This window comes from Ctenocephalides felis, unplaced genomic scaffold, assembly GCF_003426905.1.
Source record: "Ctenocephalides felis isolate EL2017-DRISC unplaced genomic scaffold, ASM342690v1 CF-g0.4_SCAFFOLD_01170, whole genome shotgun sequence".
NCBI classification, from domain to species: domain Eukaryota; kingdom Metazoa; phylum Arthropoda; class Insecta; order Siphonaptera; family Pulicidae; genus Ctenocephalides; species Ctenocephalides felis.
The window spans coordinates 78,617,950-78,636,666 of NW_020537324.1; the positions used below are offsets into that span (position 1 = coordinate 78,617,950).

The 18,717-nt window shown below is 29.3% G+C and overlaps 2 protein-coding genes across 2 annotated transcripts in view; both read right to left on the reverse strand.

Annotated features, from left to right (window-relative positions):
- Window positions 1–18,717, reverse strand: part of LOC113367684 (GIGYF family protein CG11148-like) — a 117,012-nt gene that overhangs the window by 56,090 nt on the left and 42,205 nt on the right. The gene's annotated exons all lie outside the window — the stretch shown is intronic.
- LOC113368149 lies at window positions 9,404–15,430 on the reverse strand. The gene is made up of 4 exons (XM_026609717.1): window positions 15,264–15,430; window positions 12,161–12,239; window positions 11,987–12,082; window positions 9,404–9,634 (listed from the first exon to the last, which is right to left on the reverse strand). The coding sequence occupies exons 1-4, from the start codon at window positions 15,287–15,289 to the stop codon at window positions 9,530–9,532; spliced, it is 306 nt and encodes a 101-aa protein (XP_026465502.1). The 5' UTR covers window positions 15,290–15,430; the 3' UTR covers window positions 9,404–9,529.

An 18,717-nucleotide genomic window follows, 5' to 3' on the forward strand; every position in this document is an offset into this window, starting at 1 on the left:
AACTCATTCAAGAATTCCTTAGATTCAATGAATTTTTATAATTGAACCACTTTTCGAACACTACAATATTTTAAGATAATTGAGAGATCATGAAAATATCACTCATTAAAATCGTCAAAAAAAAAAAAATTGAATTGATATCTTTTATTCTAGTTTTAGCTCATCTATACACACACATGCTCTTTCCAATTCCGCTAAAAATCAGATTTTCTGGCAAAACTTCTCTTTTTTATATATCATTTTAACATTTAATAAAATTGTTGTAACACAGTTTTAAAACATAAAATTGACTTAATAAACGATTATACCCGTATTTTTGGATGTTTCGAAGTAATAATGGGGAATTTATTCAATCCATTCGTCGTGTTCTCATTCTCATCACTAAATATTATACTCTCATTCATTTCTTTGAAATTCGCGTGAACTTTCGCACACGAGCAGAATAAACGATGGCACTTCTATAACAACAATATCGATTTAAATCTTTAAAAATTAAGTATTAAATATAAATAATAATCTTAATAAAACTATATACAAATAGTGAAGCTTTTCTCAGATTTAATTTGCAGAGAAGTATAGATAATCAAGATATTTAATCCTGTCGATGGAGCATTTGGGTCTGATTTTTACTGTGACCCCAATATGCATGAATTTTTGGAATTAGGTTCACTGTGAAGTGTAAATTGTTTCCAATTTGAACTTGAGGGCAAGGTTAGCCTATTTGCAAAATTTCATGCAAATCAGAGCACAGTAAAAAAATTCAGAGGTTACACCCTTTTTTCCTCTCCATTTATTGCACTAATTATATTTATATTTATATATATATTTATAGTTTATAGTTTATAGAATAATGTATTCAAGATTCCGTTTGGTAAAAGCAAATCAAATCGCATTAATACTAATCTAATATATCACAAAATTCATACAGACAATTCCTTACAAGTAAGTCATCTATATTTTATATTTACCTGAGGATCCCTATAAAACCACTTATCGCTACCAACCACAGACATAACCACAGGTGCGTAGGAGGCAATAAAGGCATTACCCCGTGCAGATTTGGTGGAAGTGTCATGGGAGGCGCTACCATAGAAGACACAGGAAGACTCTGCTGTATGATTTGTTGCTGAACTGTCGTCATGGCTGGAGGTGCTCTCTCATCATCCATCATAAGATGTGCAACTAGATCATCGGCAACTTCTTGCATCCTTGCAAACTCATCGTGTTGAGGTTGACTGAGGAAAGTGAATATAATGTAGTAAGTAACTAGTGGTGTATGGCATCGTGCCTTAAGACAAATTGCTGAACTTTCCGTACCAAACCAAAAATTAATTAACTAGTGGGGTGTATGGCATATTGCCTTAAGGTAAAATGCTGGGACTTCCCGTACCGTAACGAAATGTTTGAGGAATACTGATTGTTTTCAAATAGATTATTATTAATATTGTAACATTGTCTAATATTTATAAGAATTATTATAAACTGAATTGCAAAGTTAAACACATTTGTTTAAAGTATATCAGAACTATAGTCAGAATTAAAAATAAAATCTGAATTATTTTCGATATACAAAAAAATTTTTTTTTTGAAAAAAAAAAAGTTGAGCCAATTTTTTTTTTCAAAATCAATTATTTTGTTAAGCCAAGCAGAAAGTTCTTTGAACCATTCAAATCGAACGCTTAGTTCTCTCAAAAACTGTCATTTTTACATATTTAGCTCCGTATCTTCGAAACGGATAGGCCTGCCTTTGAAAAATACTAATAAACACTTCTCCCAATCATTACAAATTGAATGTTTTTTGGATCATTCAAATCGGATACACCGTTCTCTCAAAAAGTCGATTTCTATTTTCTGCATCTTTGCTCCGTATCACCGAAAAGGCTGGACCTGCCTTTGCCAAAAACTAATCAGTTCTTCTCCTTATCAATAGAAATCAAAAGTTTTTTGAACCATTCAAATCGGTTGATCCGTGCGCCCGAAAACTTGACTGGTAATTTGTATCCATACATACATACATACAAAACACACATACACACCAAAATCATTAGTTTTCTGAGGAATGCCCCTTAAAAATGTTCAGAACCTTCAAAACGTCGAGAAATGTAAAAATTTTCAATTTCGATTTTCGGCCTATTACAATAACTTACCCTACAGGAAGTTAAAAAAAAAATTTAAACTTTAAAAAAAATAGATTTTGAGAAATTTTAAAATTAAAAAAAAATTTTTGGAAAAAAATGTTTTTTTAACTTCCCGTAGAGTAAGTTATAGTAATCGCAAAAAAATCGAAAATATTTTTTTTATATAGGTATCTTTACGTTTCAAAACCTTCTGAACATTTTGGCATGTCTTATAAAAAAATGTATTTGTGTTTATCTTTACGTTTCTAACATTTGGCATATCTTAGAAAAATGGATGTGTGTGTTGTGTGTGCGGATACAAATTTTCGTCGACGATTTCGGTTTTAAAAAACTACGATTTTCAAAATAAAAAAAAATCCAAAAGTTATTTTTCCAAAAAAGTCATTTTTTAAGAATTTAAAATTTCTCAAAAATCAAAATTTTTCAAAGATAAAAAAAATTAATCTTTTTTTTAAAAAAACTTTTGGTACAGAAAGTTCCAGCAATTTGCCTTAAGGCACAGTGACATACACCCACTAGTGTTATTTTGAAATATTTTGGAAATTTTGAACTTTTTTCAAAGCAATCACACTGCTTTAGCTGCATAGAGACGAAATATAAAGCGCGTAGCGCCGCGTCGCCGTTTAACGGACAAACGACGTTATGAACCCATAGAAATGTAAAAAAAATTCAGACGTATCATTAAAATCTCCATAAAATTTCTGATAATTTGATGTGCATATGTCCAATGATCATTTTTGGCTGCCAAATGTTAATTTTTTAACTATTTTTTTCTGGACCTCCGAACCGCTAGACCTGCATTCCCAAAAATTTAATCAGTTCTTCATTTTGTCAACACAGTAAAATGTTTTTCGAATTATAAAAATCGGACGCTCCGTTATCTCAAAAACTGAAATGCATTTTTGGCACTTTTTGGCCCGTATCTCCGAAACGACTAGACCTGCCTTTGCCAAAAGATAATCAGCACATCTCCTTATCAGTAAAAATTGAATCGTCGACGAAAATTCGTATCCGCACACACACACACATACATCAATTTTCTCTAAGGTATGCCAAAATGTTCAGAAACCTTTGAAACGTAAAGATATGTAAAAATTTTCGTCTGGAAAGTTAAAAATACTGAATAATCTATTTATTATTACCTTTGCCTTGGAATGTCTGGCCTCTTGATAATATCCTCCTCCTCCTGAGTACAATTTGCAGTTTTTGAGTATTCATCTTTTTATCAACAGGGCTCTCCGAGCTGCGCTCATCAACATAACCATCATTATTGCTTCTACTTGTATTATTACTTGTCGTTCATTTTCTGCACCTGCTCACTGTCATCTTTTATTTTAATACTTTTCTTAGGTGAACCGTTCTTTTTAATTGGTGTTTCAGCACTCGGTTTGTCTTACTATTATTATCTTGCTGCTTCTTTGAATCCGTCTTGTTGTTGCCTTCGAGTATCTTATTGTTTTGATTAGGCGTGTCTGGCGATTTTTGATCTGGCTCCAAATGCTCTATGCTTATTTCACGTTCAGGTTTTATTTGCGGGCGCTATTTGATTGTCGTGTGTCTTCACTTCTTCGATTTTGATAACCCATCTCCTCATCAGAATGTGATGTTTCTGTCGCTGAGTGGTCTTTCAAACGGTGCTTTGAATTTGAGGTATCCTGGTTGTTACTACTACTGTTGGAGTGCTTATTGATCAAAATGCTACCTTGAGTCTGAGACCTAGTAAAACATAATTGATATTAACACTAATATACCACGCCAGTCAAAATGACTAGTTGGGCACTTTCAATTCAAATACCCATTATTAGTGCAGTAAACGGAGCGTTTTAGGTCTGAATTTTTTTACTGTGCTCCGAATTGAATGAAATTTTGGAATTAGGTTCATCTAACCCTCAATTTCAAAAGTGAAAACATTCGGATTGCGCCATCACCCCCCGGAAGGGTGACACCCCCTCTCAATTGTGTAATTACATTTTTTTACAATAATGTCGGAAATCGATAGAAGAACCAATTATAAGAAAAAAATGTCTTCTATAGTTTTTCAAAAAAACAAAACTTTTCAAGTTACTGGCCACTAAAGATTCATATATTTTTGGCGTTTTTCTTCGTTTTTTTGCAAATTTCTCCTAAAGTATACATTTTAAAAAAAAATCATGTAATGAACAAAATAATGTCAATAAAAATATTAATAAATCGGTATTAGATAAAGTGTTCTAAGAAAAATATTAAGCAAGATTTGAAAGAGCAAAGTCGTTTTTTATTTCGTTCAAGATTTAATTGTTGTATTTAAAGCCATCTAGTGTCGAGGTTTTACATTTATGAATTTCGGTAAAATTGGGTTTTATAGTGCTCAACATAAGCTTTAAAATGAGTGCTGTTACAAGTTTTTTTCGTGTAAAATGAGTGAGCTATCATGCAAATAAGAAGCATATACGAAGTTTTTTTCTTTTAAATCATATGGTTTAATGAGCGCCATTTCCACCAGAAATAAAGTAATTCACATTCCATCTAGAATTCACTTCCTTATAGACATCTTGATGGATTCTAGCAGATTCACTACTTTAGTACAAATTATTTTCAGAAAATTCACGATTTTATAAAAACTTTTTAGGAGATATTTGCAAAAAAACGAAGAAAAACGCCAAAAATATATGAATCTTTAGTGACCAGTAACTTGAAAAGTTTTGGTTTTTTTAAAAAACTATAAAAGACATTTTTTTCTTATAATTGGTTCTTCTATCGATTTCCGACATTATTGTAAAAAAATGTAATTACACAATTGAGAAGGGGGGTCATTCCCCGGGGGTGATGGCGCAACCCGAATTGTTTTCACTTTTAAACTTGAGGGTAAGATGAACCTAATTCCAAAAATTTCATTCAATTCGGAGCACAGTAAAAAAATTCAGAGGTTACACCCTTTTTTCCTCTCCGTTTACTGCACTATACAGTAGAATCCGCTTAGTATGACATTCAAGGGACGGCGAAAAATGGTCATACTAAGCGGTCGTCATACTAAGCGTACTGAAAAAAAAAAACAATTTTTGGCGAATATGTTATTAATTTCGGTAATTTAATACAAAAATTAAGGTAAAAAATGACACATATAAACAAATTGACAAATTTAATTAAAATATGACATAACAATGCATTTTTAATGTAAGAAATCTGTAATTTTCGTTTGAATTTTAATTACTGGGTAAAAATAGTAAAAAATATAGAACTTTACTAATTCAGTAAATTATAGCAGATGTTATCGCTTCCAAATTTCGAACACCAAGAATGAGCCTACTTATTTTTTGCACGAGGTCGTCCATGCCGGAAGTTGCCAAAGTTTCCATAGCGCGAATCTCGTGCAACATAGAGACCTGAAGGTATGTAGCGACCTGACACACAAGGGTAGTTCACAGTGGTGCCATACCATAACAATGTGCAATGAAAAACATGAACTCTATGTTATCGGAGGTGTAAAATCATGTCGGTCATTATACTTGGACCAAATTTTTTTCAAAAATGGGTCATTATAAGCGAAATGTCAATGTAAGCGAGGTCAACATATCCGACTAAACAGCTGTTTTTTTGAGAAATTTTATATGGAAACCAAACTGCCTTTAAAATTACGTCATAATAAGCGGTTGTCAATATATCCGGCGTCATACTAATCGGATTCTACTGTATATGCAAAATTTGTTTTGTGAAATGAAGTTATGACTTTTTAAGTTATACGTATAGAAATCATTGTGTGCATTCAAAGTTAAGTTAACAAAAATAAATTGTGTTACTACTACTTGTACCACCACCAAAATGACTGGTGCAAGTTTCTTAAAAATGTTTGATAAAAGAACCGAAATAACAATAGCCATAGATCGTATGCGTTTATCGCCTACTCTCTTATCGACGACAATAAATATTATTTTTTACATTGTAAAATGCAGATTGCTGAACTATCACTAGATTTTTACCAACAAAACAATTGTTTCAAGCTTCGTTCAACACACTAAATAAAATTTTATTCAAAGTGATTTTCAAGTAGAATTATTTATTCTTTTTGTACACTGATACAAGTAAGTAACATTCGCGTAGACATAGAAATTTTCAAAAATATATTCTTGAGTAAAAAAAAAAACTATAAACGAAAAAACTGCCGTGGTTTCGACTTATTTTTATAGCGACTGTCAGTCTTCGAAAAAAGAATGGAAACAATGTTTTTTTTAGCTTATTTGGAAAATACAATCAGCGGATCTCTGAAAAGTTTGGACCTAGGATTTGAAATATATGATAGTGACGGTAAATTTTTAGATAAACAAATTAATCCACAAGGCAGTGCTATTATCGACTGTAGAGATGGAAAAATTTTGTGATAAAGACAATACAGATGGATCAAGTACGTTAGTAAATGGATAGATATCACAAACAAACGTATGAGACGATGCGAGCCACTTTCTTCCAATTCTGAAGACGAATTTGGAAGTAATACACCAAATCAGAAAACTAAAATTGGTTTGGACGAAACTATTTGGACAAGAGTTGTAGTAAAGTGAAATAGGTTTTGCAGGTAGATTAGAAGTTCAAAGAGCTTTCAGACACACATTTAGGCCAAATTTATAGAAAAAAGCCTGGGTTTGGAACAAATTATAGAAAATAGCAAAAATTGCTTCAAAGCGAGAGCTCATATCACTTTGGTTGAATAACATTTTCCAACAAAGGCCAGAAGCATATTTAGCCAGTAAATGCCAAAGAAACTATAAATTTACATAAAATTCTGTCTGATATCTGATATAGAAACAAAATATATGGTAAATGATAGCCCGTATTTAGCGAAAGACGAAAAATCAACCCCTCTAAGCAAATTTGTAGTAATAAAACTTGAGTCTGAGACCTGGTAAAAAAAAAATCAACTTAAACTAACTACTTCGGTCCGAAATGTACAGCCAACTTTACATTACGCCATTTGATGCTAGAAGAAAATACCTCACTTTCTGCTATGGAGTAAATATTGTGAAAAGTGATTTAGATGTGCCTAAACTTCTTGAATGCTTCAAATTTGTCATACCTAACGTTAGGTTACGTTACAATAGAACTTTAGAAATACCAACAGTTTTAAAACCAAATTTGGTTCACGCGCATTAGGTTTGTCGGTTTTCAAAAACCGGTTTTTTGACGAAAATTATGAAATTCGAAAACCGGTTTTTCGGCGGCGGAAAAAATCGGTTTTACTGTTTAAATGAAAAATGACAAATATACAAGATGGAAGCAAGGGTTTTCATACTTCGAATCATATCGGTTCGATAAAATTTGGAATCATATCAGTCTGTTATAGTTCCCAGAAAGTTCTGTGTTATTTTTTGTCTAATGTATATATTAATTTAGATTTTTTTATCAAATGTATATATTAATTTAAATCAATGTGACTTCTTGTTGAAGTGAATTGTTCTACTCAAACTTTAAAAGAGTTTTTAGCCTTAGAAGACTCAAAAAAAAAACAAAATTTGAAATTAATTAATTAAAATTGTTCGGAATAGAATGAACACGTTTTTAGAACTAAAATAGACATTAACAAGTATGCATCAATATGTACTATTTTTTTTTATTTAATTAGAAGGTAAAGGTTTTTTTTTTAAATGTAACATTTTTATTTGTTCCAACTATTTTCTTTCACTATCATAAAAATATGTATATTCTCATATGTAAAAATGCATGAAATACTATTCATAAAATTGAACATAAAATAAATTCAGTCCAAAACTGCTTTAAATCACACTAAATATGCCACTAATTTTTTTTTATTATTTCAGAATATTCGAGCAAAAATGGATTTTTTATATAAAATTCGAAAACCGGTTAAAACCGGTTTTCTGGGAAATTTCGAATTCGAAAACCGGTTTTCTGAAATGTCTGTTTGTATAAACCCTAACGCGCACCCATGTTCAGAATATCAAAAATAATAAATGAACTTGCTTCTGAGATTGATATCTTCGGTGACAAATATAAAAAATCAAGCCAGAAAAATTATCCTTTAAAAACTGTCTTAAGTAGTGATTTATAGTTTATCAAATGTTTAATTTTATTAGTTTTTATTTAATGTTATATATTTGTAGTTTATATATTCAATAGATAAGTCCTGAATTTTTTCAATATATTGATTGTTTTTTTTCTCAACAGTAAATCCAATAATAAAAAACAATTTGTTTTTTGAAGATGTTAAATAACGACGTTTCGGAACTAGATACGTTCCATGATCAGGTTTATTCTGTCAAAGACAATGTTTTTTTAAAAACTATTGACTAACATTAATTAATGATGGTTATTACAGATTATTTAGAAAAATTATAAAGGAATTGATTATGTACCAGTGTAAAGAGTAACGAAAATTAACTAAAAAAGTGTTATATAAAATTGAGAAACAAAAATTATTTACCTGTAATAATTTATATATCCATATTACTAATATTTTTTGTTAAAAACACTCGTTTTTTCCGAGAATATTTGTAAATGTTTTTGACTTCACAAGACTTTGTAACACACAGTAATGAGACAGTAATGTTACAAAGTCTTGTGAAGTCAAAAACATTTACAAATATTCTCGAAAAAAACGAGTGTTTTTAACAAAAAATGTTAGTGATATGGATATATAAATTATTACAGGTAAATAATTTTTGCCTCTCAATTTTATATAAAACCTTTTTTAGTTAATTTTCGTTACTCTTTACACTGGTACATAATCCATTCCTTTATAATTTTTCTAAATAATCTGTTAAAGTAAAGTTAGTCAATAGTTTTAAAAAAACATTGTATTTGACAGAATAAACCTGATGATGGAACGTATCTAGTTTCGAAACGTCGTTATTAAACATCTTCAAAAAACAAATTGTTTTTTTATTATTAAGTGTTATGTATATATACAAATCTATATATAAACTCACAATACTCGAATTTTCTCATATTATCTTTAGTTTATAATATGTACACTTTAAAATGTAATTATATTGTATTATTGCCTTGAGCGTTGAATAAATAAATAAATAAATAAATGAACTAAGTTCTTTATGCTACTATTTCAAGATTTACTAAAACAAAAACTTACCTCGACAATGTAGCAGGTCTAGGAGAACTGTGTATATTATTTGTGGAGTGTGAGTGATTAAGTCTAGAGGACCTTTCGTTTTCGTCATCGGAGCCATGGAAAGCTCCAGAGGCATCAAAAGTACCACCAGATTCGGACGGATTCTCCATGGCCCATTCAGGTAATATGTCATCGACATCCCAAGGTTTCCGAGCATTCCATGATCTGGCGACCGCGGATGCTCCACTACTTTGTGAGTTATGAGTAATTCGATCACCTCTGTCACTCGCACTCCCTCCGCTTCCTCGTTCTCGGAGTTCTCTCTCTAGCCTTTCTATGCCCCTGGATAAAAGTTCTCGGTCACCACCAGGGCCACCTTCTTGTCCTCCGCCAGAGGTGTCTCCATCGCGCCAGCTGGATGATGTACCACCACCTCGACCTGAAAAAGAAATAAAAAAAATATATATATATATATACATAAAATACTTCAGTACAGGTACGGGTGTATGATTCGATACTTCCCCTAAACGGTTATTCGGATTTTGATACTTCATTTTAGAGTTTGTCAAAGAAAATTTTTAAGATTTAATGAACGATGAAACTATAGTAATATTGTAGAAATAAATGGCAATAATTACAAAAAACCACTTATCATTGTTTGACATTGAAAACATTTGAACTGTTTTGAAAACATCTGCTAAAATTATCAATTCACTTGAAATTTGAATTTAGCTGAAATTATGAGCCTGATAATATTAGAATATTATATACAAGAAAAATGTAATGTCTACATTATTATTGCCGAAAAGCAGCTGAGATGTGCCAGAAATTAAAATAATATAAGATACGGTCAACAGTATATGTTTGGCAGATGAAATTATTGGATAATAAAGTGGTAAAGGTTGGCCACCCCAAAGATTTTTTGTTTATTTTTAGGGTAGATTTTTAAATTTGTATATTGCATATATAAAAAATGCATACAACCCTAAATTTTAACCCTCTTATCACAAACCCTTTTTGCTTAAAATTTATTATAGTAATTATATAATTTTTGATCCAGAATTCTGTCACTGAACATTTTTATTGAATTTAGATTGAGATTTTTTGAGCTTATAAAAAAGCTCAATTTTATATAAAAAAAAAAATCATAAAGGATTATCCAATTTTCATTTTTTGAATTAGATTAACTTTCTACATTTTTATTTTTTTTAAATGCAATTGATTGAGGTAATTTTAAATATAAAATTAAATATAATGCTTTTATTTTTGTTTTATAAACTAAAAAAAAAACAAGTAGAGCAGAGTAAAATGAAATGAATAAAATTTAATAAAAAAAAACTTAGGTTTAAGTGGTAGTTTGCGTATGTGTCAATAATCAAATTAATTGGGGTAACTGAAATTTAGCGGTGACGATAAAATGTTCTGGTGTTTATTTAAAAAGATAAAATTATTCCTAAACCCGTTATTCCAAAAAATAATAATTATAATTAAACCATTTTTTAAGCTCATAATATTGAAATATTCCACATTCTTTGATGTTAATATATAATAATTTCATTTGCGTAAAGCATAGATTGGCAAATTTTTGCATTTTGAATTCCTTGAGCTTTTTGATGGTTCTCCAATCTACCCTATATAATTAATTTATAAATTTCTAACTGTATTAAAGATTAGTATTAAACACTGGATGTAAAAATGTATGATAAGTTTATATTTATATTAATTGAATTTAAAATGACAAAATTAAATAAGCGGTAAGCAAATTTTTAATTATCAACATTTAGCAACATGTTTTGGAGATTCAATCTTACAGCTCAAGGCTAATGATGACCTGTCTAGTCTATATTTTTCTTTTTGTTAGGAGTTTTACAATTATTAAACGTCTTCTAAATATTGATCAGAAACAATAAGTATTGCCAAGCATTTATCTTTCGACAGCCAATATGTAGGATATCTTTACAAGTTCAAACATATTGTGACCACAAATCAAATGCCAACATGGTACATTTTACACATTTTTATAAAAATGTAGCATTTTTTACATTTGTGGACCTACCACGTATAAATGATTAATAATTGATAGTATATTGTAAATAAAAGAATTTTAACATATGTTGATAAAATGAATACCTAAACTTTAGCAATAGTTTAACAGTCGACATTTTATTACAAGAGAAGCAAAAAACATTTTGTTAGTTTTTACAACTGTTGAACAAGCAGTATTTATTGCTGTTTATCAATTGAAAGCTGATAAAATTGTCTATAATACATTTATCAACAGAAGTATGTTATATTAAAATAAAGTAAAATATTAAAAATTACAAGGGGTATGATGCTTCTTGGGAATCAAATCAGTTACACAATACCCGAGATATTCATTTTTATGTTCTAGATTCTAGAGAAAAGTTTATTATAATATTGATTGTAATAAAAACAACAAAGTTTTACGTAGAGTATATGCCAAGAGATACAAAGAACATTGCCCGTGGGAACCATCGATTTAATTAAAATAATCAAATTATGTACAATTATGATAACACTAATGTGCCAATTTATGAGTAGTAAATAATCAAAATCAGTTCAGCATTTTTGGCGAAAACGTCGACAAAAGTTCTTGTACTTATTTGCTAATTATAAAGAAACAGCTCGGCTGATCACCGCGCAAAACAAAATTTTAAACACGCACAAATACTTAATCAATTTCAGTGTCAAACGTCAAACTCCGCGAAAACAAAATCAGCAAATAGCATCTTTTGATAAAAACAAAATGCTCTTAGAATGTTAAATTTACCCCATTTTTCAGTTCTCCTCTGTTCAGGTTGATTTCGCCACCCGTCATCATCATCCGTGCCGCGATGTCTCCTCCAATTATCCGTGTTTGCTCGGCCTAATTAATGAAAAATAATTAATTATACAAAATCATCAACACTTGCAATAATATTTACAACGTAAATCCTTTACCAACCTGTTGGATTAAACTCTTTTCTAGGGCTCGTTGTGCCATTCCATTCCGCCTCGCCATTTTGTTCGGCCCAGGGCCTAGGCTGGAAATAATACACCAAATGTATTGCAATCAATAGCAATTCTAGAATTGTAATACACATGTCAATCATTATTTGGCAGTTTACAAACGCCGAATGTCGAAAATTTGGTATAAACAATCAAGTTAATTGATTCTTTTGTTTTAACTTTGATTTTCAACAATTTCTTGTGCAATCTGGCTGTCATTCGCGCTGCGGGGTTGCCAAAGTTAAGAGAAAGGATAATGGCGGACGAAATTGAAATTGGAACTAACATGAAGTTGTAAATATATTATTATAATATTAATTATAATTATAATATTGATTATAATTATTATATATTAATAATATATATTTTGAAATTGAATAAGATTAAATATTATTTATTTATTATTCATTTACAAAATAATAATTTATAATAAAAAGTTTTAATAATTGACAGCTGGTGATTTAAGAAGGATAATTAGGAACTCCTAGATGTAACCGGCAATTTGCCTAAAGGCAAGTTGCATGAAATTCCTGATACATATATCTAATTCAATAAGTTCTAATTTAAAAATTATTGAGATTTGGTTACATTTAACATTGTGACTAATATTTTCAAAGTCTACTTCAAACATAACCTATATTGGCAAATACAACAGAGGCCAATTCTCAGATAAAATTGAAATGTTATGGTAACGCTATAAATATTGTTGATTTATTATTATTTTATACATAATGATTTATAACAAGGTTTATTATTTGACAACTGATGATTTAAGAAGGATAATTAGGAACTCCTGAATGAAATTGCATTACTGAAGACTAGGTGTAAGTGACAATTTGCCTTAAGGCAAGTTGCATAAAATTCCTGATACATATATCTAATTCAATAAGTTCTAATTTAAAAATAATTGAGATTTGGTAACATTTAACATTGTGACTACGATATTTTCAAATAAAAACAAACATAACCTATATTAGCAAATTAAATATAGAGACCAATTCTCAGATAAAATTGAAATGTTATGGTAATGCTATGTTATGGGTCTACCAGCGTATGAATTAGTAGTAAAAACTATCAAAAAGCTATGCATTTGCTGTGCCATCAGGCGTTTTACAAATAAAATCTAACCTACAAAACGCACAAAGATCAAATAATATTTTTATCACAAGTGCATCTTTCTGATGTCTCTTTGATAACACATCATGAAATTAGGTTTTATGTGAAATCATTTAGTCATAATATCCAAGAGAGTTATATTTTTATTTAGTTTATTGTACATATGAAATTTATAAAACCAACAGTTTGTATTCTATTATTTACGCAGAAAAGCACTTGCTATAAAAATAAAGTGAAGATCAGTATCGATGATTTGAGTTAGACTAATAAGCTTTAGTTTTTCACTGAACACTAACCAATGCAATATCTAATTTTCAATAAAAATTTAACAATTAAAGAAATCTTTCAAACAAACCAATAATATCTGAAATTGGATTAATTAAATTTAAACTAAATAACACATTTCATTCTAATTCATGTTCTAAAAATGTATCTTATTTAATTCTAATATCTTTCAAACAGCTTTTGAATTATTAAAATCAATTCAGGACTTTTGGTTGAAACGTGATCAAAAACTTTACAATTTCGTACTTTGTTGCTAATTATAAAGAAACGGCTCGGCTGATCGTCGCAAAATCTAATCAACGCAAGTCTTTAACAAACTTCATCAAAACATGTTTTGAAAGCCCTTTTAGAGAAGACGTTGATTAAAAACGTTTGTTTTGTATCACACTTTCTAATTTTCTTCTAGTTTTTGTGTCACGCTTTACAATACTTTATCTAATTGGCGCCAAAATATTCAGAACAACTTTAAACGTCGAGAAAAAACAAAATGTACACATTAGACTTTCTTCTTCTTTCAAGAAGTTGATTAAAAAATCTCAACAAACAATATCTTATATATAAAATTGTTCTGTACGAGTGCATGATTTGATACTTGTCCTGAACGGTTATTCGGATTTTGATAAATCTTTCTGAAGTTTGTTAAGGGATTTTTTAAGATTTAATTATCGATAAAACTATAGTAATGTTGTAGAAATAAATGGCAAAAATTACAAAAAAACCTCTTATCATTGTTTGACATTGAAAACATTTGAACTGTTGTCTGCTAGAAATGTCAATTCACTTGAAATTTGAATTTAGGTGAAATTATGAACCTAGATAATACGTATTAGAATGTAATATACAAGCAAAATGTAATGTCTACATTATTATTGCCAAAAAACAGCTGAGATGTGCCAGAAATTAAAATGACGTAAGATACAGTCAACAGTAAACGGTTTGGCAGATGAAATTATATAATTCAGTTAAATAAATAACGCAATAGGTCCAAAATTTCATATACAATATTTAAAACTTATGCTTGTCGCATTTGGTTTACTTTACTAAATTATTTCTACTTATTAAATTTATTGGTTTTATTAATTTTTCTACTTATTAAAAAAATGATTTAGAATTTTGTTTCGTGTGTCAAATTTCATTTGTTTGGCATTGAATATGGAATATTTAGCAAGTTCATTGATCTTACATTGAATAGTGCACACATGAACTAGATTTTACAAATTAATTCACCTAAGATTTGAACATAAACAATAATGTTTATTAAAACATTAGCAAGAAAAATGTACTTTAGGAATTATAATTGCCAAAAAGCAACTAATTTATTGTACGAAATATAAAAATTATGGACTAATTATTGAAGCAATTATTCTGTGTGGTAAAATCAAGTGTGATATTGTTCTTTTACCGCAGATACTATATATTTTTTTTTCTGAAACTTTTATACTGCTTATACTAAGACCATAAATGAATCACAAAGACATGACATCAAATAGATAGAATATTAAAAAGTATGGCATAGGATAATAAATATTTGAAACTCTCGAATTGTAGTCGTGGGTACAGGACATCGTCTGTCGGGTCATCTAGTATTTGTAGTAGTTATCTTATTCTACGTCTGTCGGGTCATCTAGTATCTATAGTAGTTGTCTTATTCCACTTACCCTTCCAATGCGTATGCCAACATCATCTGGATCAAAGCCGCTCTGTGATCTTGGATATGAGGAGGAGCCCAATTGTGGAACACCACTGCCGCCCATCATGTTTTGGGAATGATAGGCATTTCCCCTGACCCCACGGCCTCTGCCCCTATCTACAGAGACGCCCCCTCCACGGCCTCCTCGAATTGATGATGATCCACCCCCTGTTAATGGTCTGCTGGGCCATCCTCCTCTCTGATAAAAAATAAATGATAAAGGAGATTGTATTTAAAAATTACTATTTAAAAAAGGTTGGAAAAAAATAAATAGTTTTAAAAATTGTTATTGAATGTTAATATAAATAATGAAAGTAAAAATTAGAATCATAAATAATAATGATATTAAAAAAAAAAATATATCAGAAAATGATAAATAATTTAAGAAATTATTAACTTCCCGTAGGGCAAGTTATAGTAATCGCAAAAAAATCGAAAATGAAAATTTTTATATATCTTTACGTTTCACAGGTTTCTGAATATTTTGGCATACCTTAGAAAAAATGGATGTAAGTGTGTGTGTGTGTGTGTGTGTGTGTGCGTAGTATGTATGTGTGTGCGGATACAAATTTTCGTCGACGATTTCGGGAACACGGATGAAGCAACTTGAATAATTTAAAAAACATTCGATCCGTATTAATAAGGAGACGTGCTGATTAGTTTTGGCGGAGGTAGGTCTAGCCGTTCCGAAGATATGGGGCAAAAAGTGCCAAAAACGGTACCTCAGTTTTTAATAGAACGGAGCGTCCGATTTTAATAATTCAAAAAACATTTTACTTGTATTGACAAGATAAAGACTTGATCAAATTTTTATAAGGGCAGGTTTAGCGGTTTCGGAGATATAACGAAAAAAGTAAAAAAAAAAATGCCATTTGGCGGTCAAAAATGATCATTAGACATATGCACATCAAATTATCAGATATTTATAGAGATTTTAACAATAAGTAATAAATTTTGTTTACATTCCTATGGGTTCGTACCAAGTTTATACGTTAGACAGGACGCCGCTGCGCTTACGCGCTTTATATTGTCTCTTGCATTTAAAGCAGTACGATTGCTTTGAAAAAAAGTTCAGATCTTCCAACATATGTCAAAATAAAGAAAACATTTTTTTTTCAAAAAAAAAGATTTAAAAAAAAAAATTTTTTTTTTTTTCAATTTTTTTTTTTCAAAAAAAAGTAATTTTTTGTCAAATTTATAGTTTCTCAAAAATCTTATTTTTTCGAAAAAAAAAAAAAAAATTTTGGTACGGGAAGTTCCAGCAATTTGCCTTAAGGCACGATGCCCTAATTGCCTTAAGACAGAATTCCACCTACAGCTAGTTACTGAATAAAATAATGAAAAATAAATTTGATGATATAATAAAAAATAGTATTAAAAAAACAGATCACAGAAGAAAGTAATAATTTTAAGAATTGATATTCAATAAATCAATAATTAAATAAATAATTGAATTTTTTTCTAAATAGTTATTCTTAAATTACTGTGATAATTAGTGTGCTAAATATAAATAGTTATTTGTGTGATAAAGATTGTAAATAATAAACTTTTCTTACATTAGTTAGATTGGCTTCATCTTCTTGTGTCGGTGCTAAGGCGAGGGGTGGCTGTAAACGTTCTACATATAAAGATTTGAATTTTCCTAATAGCTCTGGCTGTCCTAAGGTTTTGTCGAACAATGCCAACATTTCTTCTCTCCCATAACTAGAAAACAAGTAATAAATAGACAAATAAATAAATAATAAAATAAATAACATATATATATATATATATATATATAAAATGGTAGTCTATTCTTATGAATTTTCTGATAGTATTAACATTAGATCAGATCTTAACCTGTTACATGATTCTTATTTAGATTTTTACACTTTTTGACAAACAATTAATATCGACTTCCATTTAAATCAATAAATTAAGTATTTACGTCCTCACACATAAAAACAACACGCAACAGATCCTTTCAGTTTTCAAGTAGCGCACGTGTGACTAGAATCAGTTCATTACAAACAGCCGATCTCATAACATCGAGAGAAAATATTGTTTGTTTCAAATAAACTTAAAAAAGGACATAACTTATAGAAACTTTGATTTACAAAATTTACCTATAGGCTGAAAAGTAACTCATAAATTTATTTTTTGATAAAATCTTTTTTAGTGAAAAAGTGCTAACGTATTTTCAATCATACAGGTAATTAGTTCAAATTTTTTCATTAACTTTCCAAAACTTTAAATTTTTTTATCATTTTTAATATCCTGTTAAATAATCCATTCATTTATTTTTATCATTTTCATTTTGATCATATTATCATATTTCTGTATATTATTTTTTCAACTATAGTATTAATTAAAAAATCCATCTCTTTCCTTAAACATATGTTTGCTTAAATCTTATCAAGATCATGTTTCTTGACAGATGTCCTGAAGATGGAACGAACCTAGTTCCGAAACGTCGACGTAAGTAAATAAATAAATAAAGAAATGGTTTATTAAAAAACTTTTTGTTTTTTATTACTTTTTGGATTCTTGTTCCAAACTCTACAATATATATATATATATATATTATATATGTTCAAATATATTCAAAATCAAATGTCAAATATCTCCCTCCGCTTTTTGTATGGTTTATAATACAAAAAGGCGGAAGAGAGATATTTGACAACCTAATATATATATAATTTAAAATAAATTGTATAATCCAAACTAAAAGCTTCCTTTCATCTTCAAAAAAAATCTAAACACTTGTCTAATATTTTAAAATTGAAACAACTAATACTTTTTACCTAAACATTTTTTTAAATTGAATAAGTCAACAAACAACAATGAATTATTGACTGAATATTATTTGTACTTATGATTTGATAATTATTATCATTCTAGGTAAGAATTTTCTAAGATGCATTGTAAAGGTGGTAAAACAATAACTAACAAAAAATTATAAACAATTTGAATTACTAAGAATCTTTCAAGATAAAAATTCTCTCTGTATAATGAATTATTTGTAAAAATCATTTCCACTTCCATATATAATATCATTTGTCTATGTATTTCTATTATCATTTTCTATGTATTTCTATTATCTTTCTATGTATTTCTATTATTATCATTTCTATCTATTTCTATTATTATCATTTTCTATCTATTCAATTATTACCGATGTTCTGCCAGTGATATTTAGGCCCCCTCCACCGGAGCCTGCACTGGGTCCATCCTGAGATAGATTGCGCAACCATTCAGGTCCAAACTTCAGAGAGGCGGTCATTTGATTTTAAGTTATTGCTGCCAAAATTGATAAATGATATAAGTTTGTTTAATAAAAATAATAATATACATTTATGTTTTAGGTAAGCTATTGGATTGGCAAGTAAGTACTTTGATAAAGAAACAGGAATCACATTGTAAATTATTATATATATATATAT